The 20,587-nt window shown below is 40.9% G+C and overlaps 1 protein-coding gene and 1 pseudogene across 5 annotated transcripts in view; both read right to left on the bottom strand.

Annotated features, from left to right (window-relative positions):
- Positions 1–699: 699 nt before the first annotated feature.
- Positions 700–990, bottom strand: LOC118011849 (annotated as a pseudogene).
- A 4,135-nt stretch (positions 991–5,125) lies between these two features.
- The window catches only part of EPB41L5 (erythrocyte membrane protein band 4.1 like 5), a 143,020-nt gene continuing 127,558 nt past the window's right edge, over positions 5,126–20,587 (bottom strand). For 4 of the 5 annotated variants that reach the window (XM_035008198.1, XM_035008197.1, XM_035008199.1 and 1 more), the window contains 3 exons: positions 15,389–15,430; positions 14,899–15,029; positions 5,126–9,834 (listed from right to left, as the gene is read on the bottom strand). In XM_035008198.1, coding sequence (XP_034864089.1) covers positions 9,768–9,834; positions 14,899–15,029; positions 15,389–15,430 — 240 coding nt within the window. In that variant the 3' untranslated portion in view covers positions 5,126–9,767. The remainder of the gene's footprint in view (positions 9,835–14,898; positions 15,030–15,388; positions 15,431–20,587) is intronic. The other variant, XM_035008196.1, reaches the window with a different exon arrangement.

Genomic DNA, 20,587 nt, shown 5'->3' with positions numbered 1-20,587 from the left:
GCTCCCTGCTTGGCGGGGAGTCTGCTTCTCCCTTACCCCTCACCCCATTCGTGCTCTCTCTCTCAAATAAATAAATTAAAAAAATAAAGTAAGTACCAAGTAACACAGATGTGGCACCCCTGCAGCCTGTGAATACCGTGGGTGACAAGTTGTCCTGAGACGTCTGGGCCTTTCCTGCTGTTAGCACTGGAAGTCCCACGTCCCAGGAACCCTCTCAGTCCCAGGCAAACCAGGACAACTGGTGACCTGTGGTGTGAATGCCTGAGGTGTGCAACATGCTGGTTTCAGGTATTCGAGTCACACAGACTTGTTTCAACTCCTGGTCCAACACCCACTGGAAGCCAGACTTCCTGGTTCTTTGTAAGACCACAGAAGTTGTGGTAAGGAGTATACGGGAAAACCTAAATTAAGGATCCGATGGGGTCTGTGGAACACAGTGGATGCTTAATCAATTCAGCATTCATTCAACCAGTATTTTCTTACACTAAAAAATTTGACACTTTTATGCAGGAACCACCAAAGTTTCAGTGTTTAATATTTAACAGCACAACTGACCAAGATCTAAGATGTGAAGTGACCATGTTCAAGAAACCGGGGGGGGGGGGGGGGTTAAGTCTATAAACTATATAATATGCGTTAAGAAGAATGCATGCTTTGTAATAGAAAACCTGTCTACACATAGTAGTTGCTTCAAAAAGCCATTTGGTCTTCTCTTGGCTTGTAAAAACGGTGTTCCAGATTTCAGTATACATTAGCAACCTTCAACTCTGGTGTGGCAGGCATCTTGTATTTACCTTCCAGTTCTTCCACTGCAGCCTGTGTCGTGAGGTCTGCAGTGTTTTTCTCCGGGTGGTCAATGGGACTACTCATGTCCTTGATTCTTCCAATGATCTGGCCGGACATGGTCTAAAATTTATCTTGTATCTCTTGCAGGAGTGTCTGCACTGCTGAGGTGAAATCCTGCATGGTCTTGGGGTCAGTCTCGGCCATCTCCCCAGGTCCCTTCATTCAACAAATATCTGAGCACAAACTGTACACCAGGAGGCAAGCTAGGTGCCCCCAATTTCAGCAAGGGACGGGCTTATATTATCAGGAAGGCAATTAATAGGTAACTCACAAAGGTGGTGACATGGAGAGGGGCTGATATTGGAGTGCAGAGGGGTACATCAGGATGTAGTATGCAACCTGAACCCTAAACAAGAAGCCTCAAGGCACAGAGCCTGGGGCCACCAAGCTCCCAGCAGAAGGAGGCAGGCCCAGTTGGGAGAGTAAGTGCGGGTCACCCGAAAGAGTGGAAGCAGCACAGCCAAAGACCATGCCATGGAGGCCATCGGAAAGAGTTTGGATTTTGTGTTCTGGGCAATGGGAAGCCATTGAGGTTTCTTTCTTACTTTTTTTTTTTTTTTTTAAGATTTTATTTATTCATGAGAGACAGAGAGAGAAAGAGGCAGAGGCAGAGGGAGAAGCAGGACTCGATCTCAGGACCCTGGGATCATGACCTAAGCTGAGAGCAGATGCTTAACTGACTGAGCCACCGAGGCGCTTTAAAAAAAAAAAAAAGATTTTATTTAGCCATGTGGTTTCAATGCAGAGTAGCAGGACTTCATTTCTGGCTACAGTTGGAAGATAGAGTCACCCAACAACAGCGATTGCCTGAACTCAAGCCAGATGCTGACTTGGTCAAGGGGTGTAGCCGCAAAAATGAGGAGGCACTTCAGAGACAGACCCAGCAGGACTTAAGGACTAGTCGGACATGGGAGGGGAGAGAGACGAACCAAGGGCAAGGAAATAACTCACCGTGACCAGGATCACGCAGCAGCTGCCGTTAGGGCATGCGTTGGGGTGGGGGCTCCGGCAGAACACTTCAAGTCTGGCTTACCACAGGCTGAGCCGGAGGGGCTTGTGTAATAGCCATACGGAGCCAGGAGGGGGTGCAGGCAGAGATCTGGGTTGGAGACAGGGACTTGGGGAGGCATCAGCACGCAGATGGATTCCGGTATTAACTCCTTGAACCTGCACCACCTTCACCACACCATGAGGAAGGCACTAGTCTCACCCCCATGTACAAGCACAAGGCAGAAAGGCTGATGGACAGGGCTCCAGCAGGGTATATTTTTGTACTTATATTTATAATTCAACAATTGGCCTATAGCACTGTGCTCGTGACTATTCTAGGTTGAGAACCGTATGCCTTCAGGCCTTGGTTAAGCAAGCATCTGTTGAGCTTGTACTGCTGGCCAGTGCTGCAGACAGTGGTGAGGGGAGCCGGCAGTTGCCCAGGAGAACCACTCCTTCTCTCCCCCCCTCTCCACCCCTAATACCTCCCCTGGCCAGATATTCCCATCATTAACCCAGCTCTCAACCTGAGGACCCCTAAGGGATCCATGAGCACGTGGAATTGTATGCCAAACTACCCACATGTCCAGACGTGTGAGAGAGTCCCTAACCTAAACTGATGAAGAGCCAGTGGCATTATTCACAATAGCCAAGAAATGGAAACAACCTACATGTTCACCAGTGGATGAAAATGTGTCATACATACAGTGGAATAGTATTCAGCCATGAGAGAGAAGGAAATTCTGCCATTTGTGACAACATGGATGGAACTTGAGGGCATTATGCTAAGTGACATAGTCAGGGAAAGACACATACGGAATTATATCACTTGATATGTAGAATCTAAAAAAGGCAAACTCAGGAACAGAGAGTAGAATGGTGGTTGCTAAGGGCTGACCAGAGCTCCGTGCTGTGGCTTCTTTCTGAGGAGGCTTTGCTTAGAGTCACAGAGGTTTGAAATGGGTAAGCTTCTCGCATGGGAATTCTGGACCCAGGGAGGAAGGGCCTCGGGGGTGCCGCAGAAAAATTGAGATTGTGGCAACTGTCTGTGGCAACTGTGACCGAGGGAGCCAAGACTGGCAGTGCTGAAGGAAGTGAGAGGAGAGTGGCGAATTCCTACCCCTAGCCCTACAACCTAGGGCCAGTTCCTTTTCCTTTCTGGACCTCTCTTCTGATCTAGTAGGCACTGAGGAGCTGGGACCAGGTCATCTTGAAATTCTAGTTCCCACCCCAACATCCTAATTTCCTAGCTTGAGAGTGTGAACTAGCTCTGACCTTTGCCTGATGCACCTGGAAGAGTGAGGGTGTACTACAGAGGGCTAGGGAGTGGGCCACCAGGGCCCGCGTGGGCATGGGCAACCCTGCTGTGGTGAGAAGGCCGCTCTGCACCCCTCTGGGTCTCTCCTCCAGGATGGAACCTTGGAAGCTAAGCACAGTGGGGTTGACTGTGGGACAAATCAGCCTAAGCCCACCACACCACCCCCAAACCAACACTGAGCTAATTTTCTTGGGCCTTACTGACCTGAGCTCCCTTTTTGCCCCTCCTGCCTTTTCTTGGTGCTGACCACAAAAGCCCTTTCTGGGTGGCATGCTGGGTTCATTTTTTTAATATTGAATATTTTAAGAACAGAAATCACATTAAAATAGATGTTTGTGGAGTATTAACATACATTTTTTTCAAGATTTTATTTATTCATTTGAGAGAGACAGAGAGAGCACAAGCAGGGAAAGTGGGAGAGGGAAAAGCAGGCTCCCCGCTGAGCAGGGAGCCCGACGCGGGGATCGATCCCAGGACCCCGAGATCATGACCTGAGCCGAAGGCAGATGCTTCACCATCTGAGCCACCCAGGCACCCCAACATACAATTTTTTTTAAAAAGTGCAAGCCCTGGGGTGGAAGGCATGGGGCGGCTGGGTGATAGACATTGGGGAGGGTATGTGCTATGGTGAGCGCTGTGAATTGTGCGAGACTGTTGAATCACAGATCTGTACCTCTGAAGCAAATAATACAATATATGTTAAAAAAAAGAAGAAGATAGCAGGAGGGGAAAATGAAGGGGGGGAATCGGAGGGGGAGACGAACCATGAGAGACGATGGACTCTGAGAAACAAACTGAGGGGAGGGGGGTGGGGGCATGGGTTAGCCTGGTGATGGGTATTAAAGAGGGCACGTTCTGCATGGAGCACTGGGTGTTATACGCAGACAATGAATCATGGAACACTACATCAAAAACTAATGATGTAATGTATGGTGATTAACATAACAATTTAAAAAAGTGCAAGCCCTATCTCCAACGCTTAAAGAGCAATTACCCAGCTATAGTCAACTTCCCTGAATTTTCTGGGTCTGAATTTTCTTTTTCTTCAGATTTTAACAACTGTGATATATAGTGTCTTCTCCCAAATCTGTGACTGTCTTGGTAGCCCATTAACCATTCCCCTCCCTTTGGGGATCCACAGCCTTCTTCGGTGTCCTGCCCTCTCCAACTCAAAATGCCAGTAAGGGTGAGCAGCAGGGAGCAGCCAGACCATTCCTGCTGGTGCCAGAGAAGGAGTCCACACTTCCACCCATCCTCTCAGTTCAGAGAGCTCCCCATATCTTTCCAATGAGTCACTGTGCTTCAGTTAGAGTGCTTTGGTTGCTTAATGCCCAATGTCTTTGAGGAGAACTTCCAGCACAGGTGAGAGTCCAGGTGCCTGCCTCGCCCTGCACATGCATTAGAGCCTAAGAAAAGCTCTCTGGTTTTCAGGGCCCATTGCTATCTGTTTTCTGGGTGGAAGGGGGAGGAGGGGAGCAGAAAAGAAACTGTTCTCAGGAGCCTCACTGACCTCTGCCCAGCAGCATGTTCTTCATTGGGATGGTATGATGGAGGACATCTACTACTGTCTCCCGGATGCTGCACCACGTACAATGTACCATCCCGTCCCAGACAAAGGATCCAAGGCGCGGGTTCGTTAAGCAATTTATTCAAGGTCTCCTGGTACTGAGTAGTAGAGCTGTGTTTCTACCATACCATGCTGCTCCTGGGAACAACCACTGTGCCTGCCAGGATATGCTGGGAATGACCAATGAGGTTTTTAAGCTTTGAAAATGCCTCTACTCCCAAATTTGTACCACACATATTAAAATGGTCACTGAAAACTGGTGCTGCTTCTGTTCACGGCTTCCACGTGGTCCCTCGTGTTCCTATTTACAGCAGCTCTGATCTAACAATGGTGTTGAGCACAGAAAACAGGCAGCATGCAGGTATTCCACTCGCAAGAAACTGAAAACAGCTCATAAGAACAGAAATGTTTCACAAAAGCTTTATTTGTGGTCACATCTACGGTTCTCAGTTCAGTGTACAAACAACTCAGTGCAGTGCAGTGCTTCTAATACAAGTCATATAAAACTGCGGAACACAGTGAAGAATAGTGCACTCGATATAAAAATAAATTACACTTTAAAAGCTACTGCAAAGCTTTACACATATAAAAAGTAAACACAAAATAGTTAGTGAGGTCCTTTTAACTGTCTATCATACCCCGAGAAGAAAATTTACTTATGAAAATAAAGAGCCAGGGGTCTGTGCTGAAACACATCCCTGATAAAGAGAAATCCTCGGAAGTGACTGAATTGTTGTCTCAGGCAATGTGATGAAGAGCCTCACGTGCCCTATCTGAGAACTGGAAATCACTACAGCTAGTGCAGCGGCGTTCGGCTCAGGACCAACTTCTATGCCCCAAACACACTTCCTCATCCTGAAGGCTGAGAGATAGGAAAAGCTTCCAACTTTCCTCTGATCATTGGAAAAAACACCGTGTTTACCTTTTTGAGCGGAAAAAAGGACAAATAATATAGAAATGTACGTTCTTCAGTCTGCCGAAGATTCCAGGCTTCTAAGTAACTGAAAGGCTGAAGGCAAGACTGGTTAGAAACTGGTGAGGCCTCACAAAGACTCTCAGAGCTGGAAGACCCATGACTGCACCCTGCCGTGTGCACATGAGGGTGCCTCCACGTGCAGCTGCTGCTGCAGAACCTGTGTGAACAGCGGCCTGACCCCCGGGCGCCAGGCAGGCACGGCAGCAGCGTGGGACTGGAGTGGGCCGCTGCTCCTGTAAGTGCGGCCTGGGGGCAGCAGAGCCCGCCGGCCGTGCCCTCGTGTGTGCCGCGCTGGTGCCTGGGCACCCAGCTGAGTGCTGAAGTATCAACGCTCTCTGCTCTTCAAGAAGACTTCGCTCATCCCTGCTCTCGGTGAGAAGACAAGAGCTTTGCTTCTCAAGACCCTTACTTATCGAAAAAGATGGAAGATTTTTCTTTATGTAGGTGACTGCCAAATAATTCTGCTCTAACAAAGTCTCTGAAGTGACACCCGAGCTTTCATTCTGGGGCTTATTAGGCAAGAGAAGATGGGGGTTCTAGCGTAAGAACAAGCAGTCAAGATGCAAGGAACAACCCAGGGCTTTCATCCTTAACTGTCCACAGAGCATCTGTGATTGTGCGAAAGCAGACAAAGGTGAAGACAGTCAGTAGGCTGTTAAGAAGTATTTTTAGAAAGAATTTTTCTTAAAACAATACAAACATTTTAGGAAAGCTGTCCAGGGTATGTCTAAATTTATCAAGACCAAAGGAACCTAGTCATGCCTTTGTTCAGCAGTGCTTCTTGAAGGGCAGGCGTGAAAGAACAATGAGCCATTCCAGTGTATACAAAGGTGACACTACGGACAATAGTGAGGAATAGGATCTCGTTTATCATTTTACAAGTTCAGAAGAAGAGTCGAGGGCAGAAAGCTGAAACCTAGCATGCGTATTTAAACCACCATGCCAACTCTCCCTTCCCGCACCCGGGCTGTCAGAGGGCCTGATGTGAGGTTCCTCTCCTTTCTGCCCCCCGTCCCCCAGGGCCTGCAGCAGACGCCTACTGCGTGATTGTACTAAGCGTTCCTGGGGCGGAGCGCACAGTAAGCCATGAGACAGGGGCAGCAGCAACAACCCAGTCCTTGCAAGCCCCACAGACGCACGAGGCCTGGCAAGACAACAAAAGAAGCCCTGCCACTCTCTCAGCACCAGCCTCAAATCTGCTCCCAGTCACAAGTTCCATCATCGCTGATCCTAATGAGTCACCACAGTCAAATCCGGTACTGGAAAATGGGAAGAAAGTAACCACAGAGTAGCTGAGCCTGTGGCTAAAAGCCTCCTGTTATTTGTTGCCAATCTGGGTCGGTTATCTCATCTATAAATCACCTCCAAACTACCTTCAAACGGAAGAATGCTAACAGCTTTCTAGCTGGAGCCCTCAAATAAACTATTGTTCTTGCTCTCTTTTCAAACATGTTCTCATTACTTCTGACTTAATTAAATGCTGCCAATATTTCTCTTTAGCTACATTTACTAAGATGCATGGGAACCTCATTCTAGAGAGAAACTTCCTGCCCAACTAGCTGTCATTTTGAACAGCCAGTACGGCTATTTCATCTCATCTGAGGATCAGAGCTTTAGTTAATCAGATGATTCTCGGATGTGCAGGTGGGTTTTAATCTTTGTAGGGGAGGACTATGCCTTGAAGGTCAACAGCGGGTCATGCCATCAGAGCTGTCCCTCCTCCCACTTCAGTGTAACCGACCTGCCTCCTTATCCAGTATTATCTCAAATCTCACTCTGCTCACATTCTTTACTGACTCACATATATCGGCTTCTCTCTCATCACAGAGACAGACTTCCCTTCCCTCTCGGACACATTCACAGATATCCTGAGCCCTGCCATTCTCTCCCCTCCACTCTCAGATGAGCAAGAACAAGATCAGTGTTACAGCAACTCTGGGGAAGGCACAAGCAGCAGTCATGACAGGGAAGTTATACTTGACAGGTATCTAAACTGCCAGGGCTAATTCATCATTAAAGTATTAATTTCCATGTTTACCACTTTGTGTCAGGACAAAAGACAAAATTTCCTCCTTTAAGCCTGAGATTTAAGTAAATTCTAAGAAAGTCCTTTTCGATACGCTAACTGGCAAGAATATATACCGAAGACACAGAGGTTATAGAATATTTTCAGCAACGTATTCCTAAACGGCAAAAAGTTTAAAAGAAGGATGGTGCTACCTCCTAAACTGGATGGGAAGTTTGGGCCTTCCAATCTAGTAATCCCTCAGCTGCTCTGTGGTTAGATGCACAACTTTGACCTTTCCGTACATCTAGCATTGTCACACACTGGAAATTTGATGTCCAGTCCAGGGTGCTTCGGGTCAGGCCCCTGGTCAAGCCCTTGGTTCTAGGTGTCACTTACAGCTGCGAGAAAATTTGTTTTACAATTAAGAATTGGCAAGAGCTCCACCAATGAAATTCACAAGCTCAGCATAATGGCTCAGGGGAAGCAGCCAGCAAGAAGTGCCAACTTTCTTTCCTTCAGCAAAGTTGTTCTGTGCAAAAGTGGTTTCCAAACTCTACAGCTCCCTGGGAAACAGCACAAGATTAAAATTCCTGAGCTTTCCAATCAGACACTAGTGTGTGTTTGCCTAGCCCATGACTATGCTACAGGGAACCCAGGATAGTCCAAACCATGGAGTTTTAAAGATCACAAAACTGGATGTTCTCTTGTGCTGAGCAACATAAATTCACACTCAGTTATATACATAATACAGGGCAGAAAACTAAACATCAAATTCCAGGAGGTATAGTTTGACATCAATCCTTGATCACAGGGATTAACAACAATGATACCAACATGGTTTCTACCTCATCCTCATTTCCAGCAGCAACTGCAGTTTACCTCCTGCATTCTGAATTTTTAAAGTTAAAATAAGAGTGTTTTTCTGGAAGTCAGGATTGCAAGAGGTTATTTTTACACTCTTCTTCATTTTCTATATGCACATGTGCTACTTTAACATCCAGAAATTTTTTTTATACCAGAAGTGATTAGGAACTTCTAGAGACTTTTTAAAATTAACACAAAATTCCTACTGTAAGGTGAGATACGAGTTCTTACAGTATGCTAAGTACAGTTTCAGACACAGGTGTTCAAGAAACAAATCCCCTTCAACCCCCGATTCCTTATTTCTGTCCTGGTATTTTTGTTTTTGTTTTGTTTTCTTTAGTTTACAAGTTCTAAATTTATTCAGCTCATATTAAAAGGAGATGGAGCCTATATCCAAATCGGTGCCAGTGTGGAGAAGTGACTGCTGTCTCTGTCCAGGCTGAAAAGTTAGAGAGTATGTGTGTGGTGCATGTGAGGGCTTCCTGTGGGGAAGCAGGGCTGAAAAAAACAGGACACAATATATGCACAATTGATTTCTCTGTATTCTTCTCAAGGTTTAGCTTACCTTGACGTAAACTTAGAAGTATTAAGATAGCCAGTCCAGTAAGAAGTCAAAAGTATGGGAGACACTTGAAAACCTTCTGTATTCTAAACTTCTCTTTATACTGTAATAATTATAAACAATTAGGCCTCAAACTACCTACATGATGTCCTCATTAATTTCCTAAATTCCTGATTTCCAGGTACTGCATGGATAAGGGCAACTTCTCTAACAGGTGCTCAGATCAAGGACACACCCTGATACTAAAGAGAAAAATAACATTCAAAAGGCCATAATTGACTATCAGACAGCCTGGTTATGGAGGGGTTATGAACAGTTATAACCACTAGATGGAGCCAAGAGTTTGAAGGAAACAATAGGGAAAAGAATTCCCTTGTTTCAGGAATATACAACTTTAATACGATTATAGAAAGTAAAAGACCAGATACCTTCATTTGGGCAAATATGTAGTGTAATTAAAAATTTCCAGTTGGACGGAAAATGTTTTTCATTGAGTTGAAGTCAAATCTGGGTGAGCATTTTACTCACAAGTAAGGACAAGTTCCTGAATCTGAACATTCCAGTGGAAATGGATTCCAGGACGGACAGCTGCAGAGTGCTGGATATTCCAGTTATAGGTGAGAAGGAGCCAATCCCTCAGAGCTCAGTTGTCAGTAAACACTTCTGCTTCAAGATGGTTTCTTCCGCCAACGTTGGAACAGAGCTGAAAGGAAGAAAGAAGGGGTTATTATTCAGTGAAACCACTGGGCTGGGAGCAACCTGCATTTCTTCACCAGTGTTACATGGAGCAGGTTGAGAGTAAATTATAGATCTAAATGACTGTGTTGCAATGCCTAATTTAGTAATGAGATATTTACAGAAGGGAATTTTCTAGATAAATGATGCTTATTTCATCTTGAAATGAAATCTAGAGATACCAATTTCCCCTACTGCCTTGAATAAAACATACCAAACACTTAATCATTTCTTAATGAATCAGGGTTATTATTATGAATGGCAAGAGTAATACTGTGCTGAGCATGAGAGCAAACCTGCTCAAGAAATACCAAGGTAAGTGGGTACACTGTTCTGTGCTTTATATAGATAGTCCCAGATGGCTGTGGCTGAGTTCCCACACCAGTTAATCTGCTTTGTCAGAGTTATGTGAAAAATAAAAGGATATGGGCTTTGCATGAGCACCCAAGAGTCTCTGCCATAGTTGAAGAGCATGAACTCAGAGGCAAGGATGTAATGTCATCTATCTCAGTTTCATTAAGACTTCACATCAAAATACATAGTACAAAGGACATAGTTTAACATGTCGAAACTACTAACAAGCTTGATAGTTGAAAAAGCAGTCATGTGTACCAGCCCCCTCCATTTCTACTACATAGAGACAAACACTTTCAACAGTTTTCTTTTTTTCCTGGCATTTTCCTTCATTTTTCTGTATCTCTGTTTCTCCAAGTATACTCCCTTGGATTTGTTATTAATGCAAATTCTTCAGCACTACCCCAGGCATACTGAATAGGAGGCTCTGAGGATGGGGCCCAGTAAGCTGCGATTACTTGCTTTAAAATTTTATTTATTTATTTGAGAGAGAGAGAGAGAGAGAGCACATGTGCATGAGTGGGAGGGGCAGAGGGAGAAGGAGAGTGAATCTCAAGCAGACTCAGCCATTGAGTGACGAGTATGGAGCCTGATGCCGGGCTCGATCTCATAATCCTGAGATCACAACCTGAGCTGAAACCAAGAGTTAGATACTCAACCAACTGCACCACCCAGGCGCCCCCAAGCTGTGTTTTAATAAGCTCTCCAGGTGATTGTGATGTACAACTAGCAAAAGTCCAAGTGGCCTGTTTCTACAATGACTTCCTGCCATGGATTATGAAGGTTTACCATTCTCAGAACCCACTCACCAGCTCCCCAATCCTTCCTTCCTACCTTTTCAATACAGTTAAACAGACAACTTTCATCATGTTAATATTCAGTGTTTGTTGTAATTATGTAAATATTTTCACAACTGATATAAGCATATATTTTTTTCTTATATAATTTGTTCTTTCTGAATTGGAAGAACTGCTTCATTTTTTTCACTCTTTGCTCTGTTTTCTGTACTTATTTCTAATTTGTCCTTAAACTTGCAGCCTAGAACCATGGATCTCTCCACAGTACATTCAAACGTCATGTAATTTTTCAAAAATTGGGGTAAGCCACGTGTTTGTGTTTTTTCTTGGCAATATCCTTCCTGGAACTCTATATCCCCTCTTCAAATCTGTACAGAATTGTTCCTAGACCAGTGGGGCAGCTGCTGCCTCAGAGCTTTCCTCCACCTTCCTCCTGGTCAGTTCCTGCACCTGTTTCCTGGGTCCCGTGTCTTCCTCCTTTTTGGATAATCACCTTGTTTTGATGGAACACATCCTCCAGTGAGTAAATGCCTGAGTAAGACCGCATGAGAAGTATATATTTTAGAGAAATTCCAGGTCTACTCATTCTAATCTCACACTTCATTGATAGTCTGGATATAAACATCTAGGTGAAAAATAATTTTCCTCCAGAATTCTGAAGGCATTGCTCCATTAACTTCTTGCTTTCAGAAAAGTAGGCTGTCGTTCTGATTACCAATCCTTTCATGTACTCTTTTTTACCTCCCTCTCTGGACTTATATATCCTCTCTTAATTCTGATATTCTGAAATTTCATGATGGTCCTTGGTGTTGTCTATTTTCATTCTCTCTGCTGGGTACACAGGCCCAGTTAATCTAAAAACTCAAGTACTTCTGGGCGCCTGGGTGGCTCAGTCGTTTTAGCGTCTGCCTTGGCTCAGGTCATGATCTCAGGGTCCTGGGATCAGGCCCACATCGGGCTCCCTGCTCAGCGGGGAGTCTGCTTCTCCCTCTCCTTCTCCCTCTCCCCCAGAGCTCATGCTCTGTCTCTCCCTCAAATAAATAAAATCTTAAAAAAAAAAACAAAAAACAAAACTGAAGTAATTCCAAGAAATCTCAATTCCTTCGACAATTTTCTCTTATGTGTTCTGTTCTTCTTTCTGGATCTTCGATGATTCATATATAGGACTGCCTGGACCAATACTCCAATTTTCTCTTCTGTCCCAGTTTTCATCTTTTGGTTCTACTTTTTTGGGAGATTTCCTCAATCTTATCTTCCACACATTCTTTAGATTTTATTTTTAACATGGTTAATAATTTCTAAGAACACTGTGTTTTCTGTTTCCTTTCTTTTTCATTTCCTATTAGTGTTGGATGGATGCAGCATCTCCTCTCTCATGGAACTATCATTTGTGAAGTTTCTGATGCTCATGTTCCCTTCTTTCCTCCGTTTCTTTTTCAGTTTACCGGTTTCAGTTTTTCCTCAAACATCTGGAAATCTTTGGCTCTCTTCACATTTATGAGGAAAGCACCTATTTGTATTTAAAAGTAAACACTGGAATGCCATTTGGAAACTGTACATACAGGCAAAACTCACTAACTAATGGGCTTGCAGTAGTTGCAGAGGACCCAGCAAAGCAGTGTCCAGACTTCAGACCCACAGAAAATGAGATTATAAATGTGTGTTAAGATGTTAAATATGTGGCAATTTGTTACACAACAAACTAATATACATAATTATGTTTACACAATTCATTTGCATTGCTATTTATGTAGTTGACTATTAATGGGCTTTTGGAAAGTTTTCAAAGCTTGGGCTATTATGAATACAGCTGCTGCAAACATTCTTGTACATATCCTCTGATAGACATTTATTTGTATTTCTACTGAGTATGTAAATAATAGAATCACTGAGTCACTGGGTATGTTCAGCTTTAGTAGATATTGCCAAACCTATTTCCAACATGGTTATTCCACTTTGAAAAGTTCCAGTTGCCCCATACCTTCACCAACACTTGATACTATGTGTCTTTTTCACTTCAGTGATTCTGGTAGTATATAGTGGTCACTACATGGTGGTTTGAATTTGTATTCCTCAATGACTAGTCAAGTTGCACACTGTCTTGTATGCTTATTGACCATCTGGATATCCACTTCTGAACTGCCTTTTCAAGTCTTGCCAATTTTTCTATTTAGCTGTTTTTTTCTTATTGATTTACAAGAGCTCTTTATATTCTAGATATATAAAGATTCTTTCCTTTGTCAAAGAAAGAGAGATAGAGATCAAAGGGGACGAGGGAGGAAGTGCAAGTATTTTCTCTCACTCTCTGGCTTCCCTTTCTGAGATCTTGAAATTATTTCTCTTGATGAACAGAAGTTCTTGATATAATCCAAGTTACTGATTTTTTCCCCATTATTAAAGCATCTTGTGACCTGTTTAAAAAATTTTCCTGATCTCCAGGATGTTTGCTTATATTTTCTTCTAAAAGCTTTATTATTTGATGTTTCACATTTAGATCTGCAATCCATCAAGAATGGATTTTTGTGTATGCTCTGAGGTTGGGTCAAGATTAATCTTTTCCCACACAGATATTTAATTTGTCCAGCTGATTTACTAAAAGACCATCCTTTCCCCACAGCACTACACCATCCCTTTTTCACAAATCAGGTAACTGTGTATGTGTGAGTCTGTTTCTAGACCCTACTCTATTCCACTGATTCATTTATCTTTTTTTTTTTTTTTTGAGGTATGACTGGCATATAACATTATATTAGTTTCAGGTGCACTACCTGTCCTTTTTGATCTCTTTAATTCCTCTATGACTATTTTGTTTTGGGAAGGAATGTAGACAATCTCTTCTTTCATCTGTAATTTTTAATTTAGAAGTCCTAAGGACTCATATTTTATTGTATAAACTCAATTACAAAGCATTATTACCTGGTTCTCTGCACATAATCTCTATTTTTACAGTGGCAATTACTAGGCATATATATGGTTAGAAAAATAACCTATTAGAATTGTATACAGTGCTATTTGACAACTACATGTGAGTTCCCTACGGCAAGTCCCATGCCTGTTTTGTTCACTGCTATCTTCAGTGCTGCCAAACCAGATAAAATCAATGCCTGGTACATAACAGACATTCAATAAGTGTTTGCTGAGTGAGTGATTATATTACTTTGAAGACCGTGGGGATAAGAGAACAACTTTAAAATGAAACTATCAATTTCTCTCAAGTTAATCAGCTCTAATAATTCTTCCAGTTAATGAGGAAATTTCTTCTTTAATTAGGAAAGCATCTACTTCAGCTGACCTACACTCTCTCAGCACCAGGAGGATGTGAGAAACAGACCACCAGGAAAAAGTCTGAGGTGAGAATGAAGGCAATTGTACATCTTTTGGTCCTAACAATGAAGAGTTGAACTACATGCCAAACAAAAGGTCTTTTGATTCCAGCTTCTGTTTGTGGCAAGCAATATGTTGAAATGAACTTGTAACAGGTATGAGGGCTCATTCAGAGGCCTCATCTTGGAAATCTCCTACCTCACTCTTATCTATGACTCTTCACCTTATGGATGGACAACATAATAGTAAAAGAATGAAAGGAAAAGACATAAATGAATTTTAAAATAAATATAAATTTTTTAAGATAAGCCTGTTAACATTTAACATTTATGAAGACTTCATAAAAATATATAAGGGCTACTTTATAATTTTGTCGAAAATTGTTACTGACAAAAAACAGAAAAAACACTATTCTAAATAACAGAGAAAACATTTATCCAGTTTCAATTAAGTTCAGTTAAAGAACAATTGACATTACTGCTATAAATATATTAATTTTATTATTCTTTCCTCCTAACAGATGCCTAAGAACTGCAATGGAGAAATAATTTCCTCACCTGGTCACAGCATCCACCAAGAATGGTGCTGGGGGAGAAATCAGCGAGATTACTTCTCTGTTACCATGTCCCTCCTTCCCTGCCAAGGATGGTCCACTTCCTACCAGTCCATTGGAAAGGACGCCACTCTGCTGAGACAGACAGACACCACACCTGAGCAGAGGTGACAACACAGGCCCGGGCATCAGCAGTTCAGCTCCAAGCCACCTTTCCCTAATGATTATGGTAATAAGTAAGGGGATTTTGATGGTCATGGGCTGTTTTGGTTTGTTTTTTTACCATCCTCCACCTCAGATTTTTATTTTTGTTTTTGTCGGCAGCTTTAAGCCTTTACAAACAGAAAAGCTAAATCACTAGTTTGCAGCCATTAAGTTAACAGAACTTTGGGAATGACCCCATTTTTAAGGAAAAACAAGAGTTTGGTAATCCTTTAGGCCTTGCTCTGCAAGGGCAATCAAAATAAAAGGTAAATCAAATATCATTAACTTACTGGTACAATCCACCGTGGTGTGATCATGGATGTTGAAGATACCTAAAATAAATTTTATATATGTGTTTACTTTTAGGGAAGACTTATTTTCATAATCATTCTCATAATGTTTTCTTCTACTACTACAGAATGCATTGTAGAGGGAGACAGTTCTTAATGGCTCCCCGAGGTGACATGCACTTTGAATCCAAGATCCTTTTCTACAACACGATGCCATATTCACGACTTAAGAAACTGTCCTAATTTTGAGAATCTCTTTAATTTAAAAATGTTCTACTCCAAGAATGCTACTACTACTTTCAGTTCCTTATTAATAGGACTTCCCCGACCCTCCAACCCCAGCATCCAGTTTAACATTTCATTTTCTGACATTTCAGTTCATTACAAATAATCATAGCCTTCTTGGTAGCATCCTGAACAGTGGATTGTGACTAATCCAAATGAATAGCACAAAGAAAGTACACAGAAAAAAAAATCTGTTTATATACAGGTCATTCTCTAATTATCATTCATGCATATAGAAACACTCACATTGCTCCTGACTCATAGGGGCTTTGTTACATTCTTTTTAATGTTTAATTTTCTAGATCTTACTTCTATGTGTAGAATTAGAAGCTAATGAACTCCTATTTTATAGAAACTATAGTCCTTAGACTCATGGTCTTAGATTCTGATAAGAAAAAAAATTTATATAAGTCCATGTCTTATTAATAAGTGAGCACCAGAAGAATAAAAGTACAAAGTATGGCTTTCCCATCAATATTAAGAAAATGCACTTTTACCATAGGAAATACAAGGGAGAGAGAAAGAATATATGATAAAGGTAAATAAAAAATGGTTTGGCAGAAACAAGTCCTATAATAACCATAATTACAGTAAATATAAATGGATTTAACTCAATCAGAGGATAGAGATCCTCAAATAAGATTTAAAAAACAAGATCTAGCGGGCGCCTGGGTGGCTCAGATGGTTAAGCGTCTGCCTTCGGCTCAGGTCATGATCCCAGGGTCCTGGGATTGAGTCCTGCATCAGGCTCCCTGCTCAGTGCAGAGCCTGCTGCTCCCTCTCTGCCATTCCCTCTGCTTGTGCTCTTCTGTCTTTCTGTCAAATAAATAAATAAAATCTTAAAAAAAAAAAAAAAAAAGCAGTATCTAGCAAACTGTTGTTCACAAAAGGTCCACCTAAGACCAACAGATACAAAAAGGCTGAAAATAAAAGGACAGGAAATTATATACTAGGCAATATAAACTTAAAAGAAAGGGCGTCAATTTTATATCAGTCAAAAGGGAAAGTAAGGGAGAATAAAGGGGCAAGGAAGAACACTTTAAAGTACTCAAAGGAGTTGGAGAAAGTATAATTACCAATATATATATATACACCTCACAGCCTATCTAAAATGACAGATTTAGCAATAGATGAGAAGTGAATTAATCAATAATTGTAGACAGGTATGAAACACACCCTAGAAGCTGACAGAATATTAAAGATAATCAGCAGATTGATTAATGAAAGAATTCAGCAAGTATGCTAGACACAAAATCAACTTAGGAGTTCAACAGTAAAAAATTAAATACCATTCACGACATCAACAAAGGTGTAACAAAAGTTTAAAGTATTTAGGATTTAGCCTAACAATCTAAAGAAGACTTACAGAGAACATTTAGAGACTCTAAGATGAGAGAAAACAGAAATATCTATCACATTCATGAAAATGAAAAGATATTACAAAAATGTCAGTTTTCTCCAAAATAATCTATAAATTTAATATAAACTCCATTAAAATGCCAGCAGAATTTTGGGGGAAATCTGATACTGATGCTGAAATTTATAAGTAAGAATAAACTAAGTATCAGTATAAAGCCAGAGTAATAAACACAATAGTAGTAGAGCAGAAAAAGAGAGCACCCACTGGAACACAATAGAAATAGATTAGTAACAAACCAACTGGGAAAGGATGAGTTATTTAGTAGATAATATGGGGAAAATTTTATCTTTGTAGGGATAAATACAAATTTGGGTCGTATCGAAAGCACAACTGACATCTTCCCCCAAAACCTCAAACTGTTCAAAATTGGTTAAAACCTAAATGTGAAAGGTAAAATAAAATTAAAGCTAATAGAAACAAACAGAAAAGAATACCTCTGTGACCTCAAGGGTTGGGGTGGCAGAGGAGGAAGGATTTTTTTAAACCCTAAACCCCAAACTACAATGAGAAAAAATAAGAATGTGTGACATCAGAATAGAAGGTTACTCATCCACCTCCACAGTGGTAGACATAGGTTGTCTCAATGTCATTGCTACTTATCACAAATGACACGGTGATAAAAATGCCTCAGATGTGTTAATACACAGATTAGGAGAAAATATATATATATTTTAACATTTTTATTTATTTATTTGACAGAGAGAGACACAGCGAGAGAGGGAACACAAGCAGGGAGAGTGGGAGAGGGAGAAGCAGGCCTCCCGCGGAGCAGGAAGCCCGATGTGGGGCTTGATCCCAGGACCCTGGGATCATGACCTGAGCCGAAGGCAGACGCTTAACTGACTGAGCCACCCAGGCGCCCCAGGAGAAAATATTTTTAATATCTAAGACTGACATGGAATTAATATCTAGACTATACAAGGAACTCCTGAAATTAAGAAAAAGACAAGTAAATTGACAGAAAAATGGGCAAAAGATACAAATAGGGACTCAATCAAAGAGGAACCCTAAAGCAGCATTAAAATAATGGAGGAAATATACCACTTAACCCATGCAAATTGAAACAATGAGACAAACCCATAATGACAGAATATATTAAAAAGTCAGATAAAATTCAGCTTAAGGAAAAACTGCTGGTAGGACTTATAAACTATGGGAGCCATTCTGGAGGCAGTGAGCAATACCTAGTATATAAGCATGCAACCCAGCAATCCTATTTGTGGGTATCTATCCCAAATTCTCCCACAGTACCTTCAAAGAAATATGAAGATTTTTTTCAAAGTTATAATAGTTTCAGGTGTACAATATAATGATTCAACAACTCTAGACATTTCTTAGGGTTCATCAAGATAAGTGTACTCTTTACCCTCTTCACCTATTTCATCCATCCCCCCACACACCTCCCCTCTGGTGACCACCAGTTTGTTCTCTGTATTTAAGTCTGTCTTATTGTTAGTCTCTTTTTTTTTTTTCCTTGTTTGTTTTGTTTCTTAAATTCCACATATGGAAGAAATCATATGATATTTGTCTTTCTCTGTCTGCCTTATTTCACTTAACATTATACCCTCTAGCTCCATCCATGTTACTGCAAATGGGAAGATTTCATTCTTTTTATGGCTAAGTAATATTCTATTACACACACAGACACACACACACAGAGCCCACATCTTCTTTATCTATTCATCTATCAATGGATATTTGGGTTCCTTCCATATCCTGGCTATTATTAATAATGCTGCAATAAACATAGGGATGCATACGTCTTTTTGAATTAGTGTTTTCATTTTCTTTGGGTAAAATGCATTACTGGATCAGATGGTAATTCTATTTCTAATTTTTTGAGGAAACTTCATACTGTTTTTCACAGATGTTTATCTAAATGAATATATGAAAGGTGCCTGGAAGGACATACAGCAAACACAACAGAATGGGTGCCTAAGGGAAAATGGGGAATGAAAGTGGGGAATGGAGGACAAAGGAAAATAAAATGAGACAAACAAAAGAGAAGCCTTGCATGGACCTAAGAAGATAGTCTGCCATGGACTGAGAGGTAGAATTAATTTGGGCATCTGACTTTTAAAAAAATGGATACTATCCTATTGTTCTTAGACATACCTTCTTGTCACAAATTTATTTTACATATTTACCAATTCCTTAACTGATAGGAATTTTAGTGCTTTCTAGAACTTTCTTCCTAGCCTTAGTAATAGATATTTCTGCTATAAATTTTAGGTTCAACTTTGTTCCTCTCAGGGAAGATGGAACTTCATAATTTCGATGCTTCTTCAGAATGGTAACTGTAACTGAGATAAACATAAAAATATAATAAAAACCCTTTCCTCAATAAAAAGCATACTTTATTTAAATATCTATAATTTTTTTCAGCTTTACTGTTTTAACTGATGAAAAGCTTTGTCAAACTTTTTTCAGAACACAATAGCCTTCTTAAAGCCAGTTTAAATATAATGGGAAAAAAAAGATCTCATTAATAATAGCACAAAAAAGCAGGAAGGATCTGAAAATAATAAAAATAGTATAGAACTTATATTGGGGAGGCTATAATGACAAAGTTTAAGAAGAGATGCAGGAAGTATTGAATGAGAAAAATATTGTATTCTTAGCTAAGAACACAAATTATCATAAATATATCAATTCTTTTCCCAAAATAACTTATGAATTTAATGTATTTACAAATAAAAATCCAAAGGATTTTGGAGGGGTGGGACTAGAAAAAGTTATTCTAAAAATCTTCTGAAAGAATTAACAAACAAAAATAACAAAACAGCTACATAATGATGATGCTTAGCTAACCTTACTCTGTATCAAAATCAATTAAAATGCTGAAGTTATTAGAAGAGTGTTATAGTTTAATAACAGAGAAAACTGTAACAGAACAGACAGCCAATATGCAGAATCTAAAATGCATGATATTCTAAATTTTGATTTAAACCAAAAGAAGCATTCTAAATTTTCAGGGAAGAGAAAACATATCAGTGATATTGTTTAATCAATTTGATTTTCATCACCGTATCCACTTATGATAGAGTGCACATGGAATATGGTTCTGAGTTAGGCCCCAGGGAGTCCTTCTCTGGGCTTTAGGCCATCTTGCATTCATCTTCGAAGTTACTTCCTTTACCTTTATAAAGGATTATCATGGCTTAATACTGACACTATCCCTTTTGTCTTCTGCCTGCTCACTTTTCCAGACTTGTGATTAATTCTTATCCTTCAGTAAAGTCTCTGTTTACTGATCTAAGCTAGTGGTTACCAAAGGGTGGTTCCCAGACCACATCTACATTACTTGGAACATGCTAGAAATGCAACTTCTCAGGCCCTAACCCCCACACACCAAATCAGAAACTCTGAGGGTAGAGCCCAGCAATGTGTGTTTTAATGAATACCCTCCAGGTGATTCTGATACACACCCAAGTTTAAGAACTAATGATCTAAGCAAACATCCAGGTCCAGAGAAAGTACCATCTGTACTTTCA

Source organism: Mirounga leonina, unplaced genomic scaffold (assembly GCF_011800145.1).
Source record: "Mirounga leonina isolate KUSES-001 unplaced genomic scaffold, KU_Mleo_1.0 Mir_151, whole genome shotgun sequence".
Classification (NCBI taxonomy): Eukaryota; Metazoa; Chordata; class Mammalia; order Carnivora; family Phocidae; genus Mirounga; species Mirounga leonina.
This window is presented reverse-complemented; position numbering and strand designations above follow the sequence as displayed.